Source organism: Elephantulus edwardii, unplaced genomic scaffold (assembly GCF_000299155.1).
Source record: "Elephantulus edwardii isolate Elephantulus edwardi_28Jun2011 unplaced genomic scaffold, EleEdw1.0 scaffold00003, whole genome shotgun sequence".
Classification (NCBI taxonomy): Eukaryota; Metazoa; Chordata; class Mammalia; order Macroscelidea; family Macroscelididae; genus Elephantulus; species Elephantulus edwardii.
This window is the reverse complement of record NW_006399753.1, coordinates 1,010,506-1,011,645: the sequence shown is the minus strand read 5'-3', so window position 1 is coordinate 1,011,645 and position 1,140 is coordinate 1,010,506. Positions and strand designations below refer to the sequence as shown.

Genomic DNA, 1,140 nt, shown 5'->3' with positions numbered 1-1,140 from the left:
CGTTGCCTCCCAGATCCAGCTGTTCCAGCTTGACTAGGAAGGACAGGGACCTGTGGGGAAGCAGAGCATGGCACGATGTGGCCAGCAGCCAAGCCCGGAGGCTGCTGACCAGCTGGGTGGAGGCTGGGCACTCACGCAGGCAGAGACTTGAGCAGGTTCTCCCGAAGCTCCAGGGTCACCAAGTTGGCGAGGCTGAGAGGCATGGAGGCAGGGGTGAGGACCACGCAGAACGAGGACACGGGTCAGAGGGTGGGGGTGGGGGGACTGCGGGCGCCAAGCCCAGGGGCCACTCACTTGCCCACGTCCCCTGGCAACGCCTGCAGGGACACGTCGTTCAGGGCCAGGTGGGCCAGGCTGCGGAGCTGGGTGAAGCCGTCGGGGAGCCTGGGCAGGAGAAGGATGCCCCCTGAGGTTCCAAGACCAGGCTTCCCATCCCCAGAGGCACCCCAAGCGGCACCCCAGCTGCTCCCCACCTGGACAAAGGGTTCCCGCTGAAGTCTGCGATCTCCAGGGCTTTGCAGAACTTGATGCTCTCGGGGATCTCTGGAATGTCTGCCGCAGGAGGGGTCAACTAGCAGAGGCCCCTGGCCCGCCCCGGCCCCGCCCCCAGGCCTCCGCCGGACACACCCCCTCGCCCTCCCGGCCGGCCCCGGGCCCTCGCCCCCGCACCGTTGCGAGACACGTCCAGCTCCACCAGCTGCATGAAGTTGGCCACTTCGGGTGGGAGACGCTGGATCTCGTTGTCACTGAGGCCCAGCTTTCGCAGGTTCAGCAGTCGGAAAAAGGGCTGCGGGCAGGGGCGTGGTCGGCGCGGGTCCCCCTGCAGAGGGCCCTCCAGGGCAGCGCCCCGGCCGCGCCTGGCCCCGCAGGTCACGGGCGCCTCGTCCGCAGCCACCCCCCTGCCCGCTCGCAGGAGCCGGGGGCCCAGCTCCACCGCGCCGTCTGCGGGGCGCGCGGGACACAGGCGGGCCCTGCACCTGCGGTGCCTCGGCCCTGCTGCCCACGCGTCCCCCACGCCGAAGCCAGCGCACGGCTGACCGGCGTCCCCTCTCCTACCACGGGCCTCCGAAAGGCCGAGCAGCGCAGGTGGGCGAGCGCGCGGTGACCTGGCCAGGTGAGCGGGCAGCGCGACACCCCCCC

At 71.0% G+C, this 1,140-nt stretch overlaps 1 protein-coding gene across 2 annotated transcripts in view; it reads right to left on the bottom strand.

The window, feature by feature from the left end:
* Window positions 1-787, bottom strand: part of SCRIB (scribbled planar cell polarity protein) — a 17,403-nt gene extending 16,616 nt beyond the window's left edge. For both annotated transcript variants that reach the window (XM_006879244.1, XM_006879245.1), the window contains exons 1-5: window positions 670-787; window positions 474-552; window positions 295-384; window positions 136-192; window positions 2-50 (exon numbers count right to left, since the gene is read on the bottom strand). In XM_006879244.1, the coding sequence (XP_006879306.1) occupies window positions 2-50; window positions 136-192; window positions 295-384; window positions 474-552; window positions 670-703 (309 nt within the window). In that variant the 5' untranslated portion in view covers window positions 704-787. The remainder of the gene's footprint in view (window position 1; window positions 51-135; window positions 193-294; window positions 385-473; window positions 553-669) is intronic.
* Between the last annotated feature and the right edge of the window lie 353 nt (window positions 788-1,140).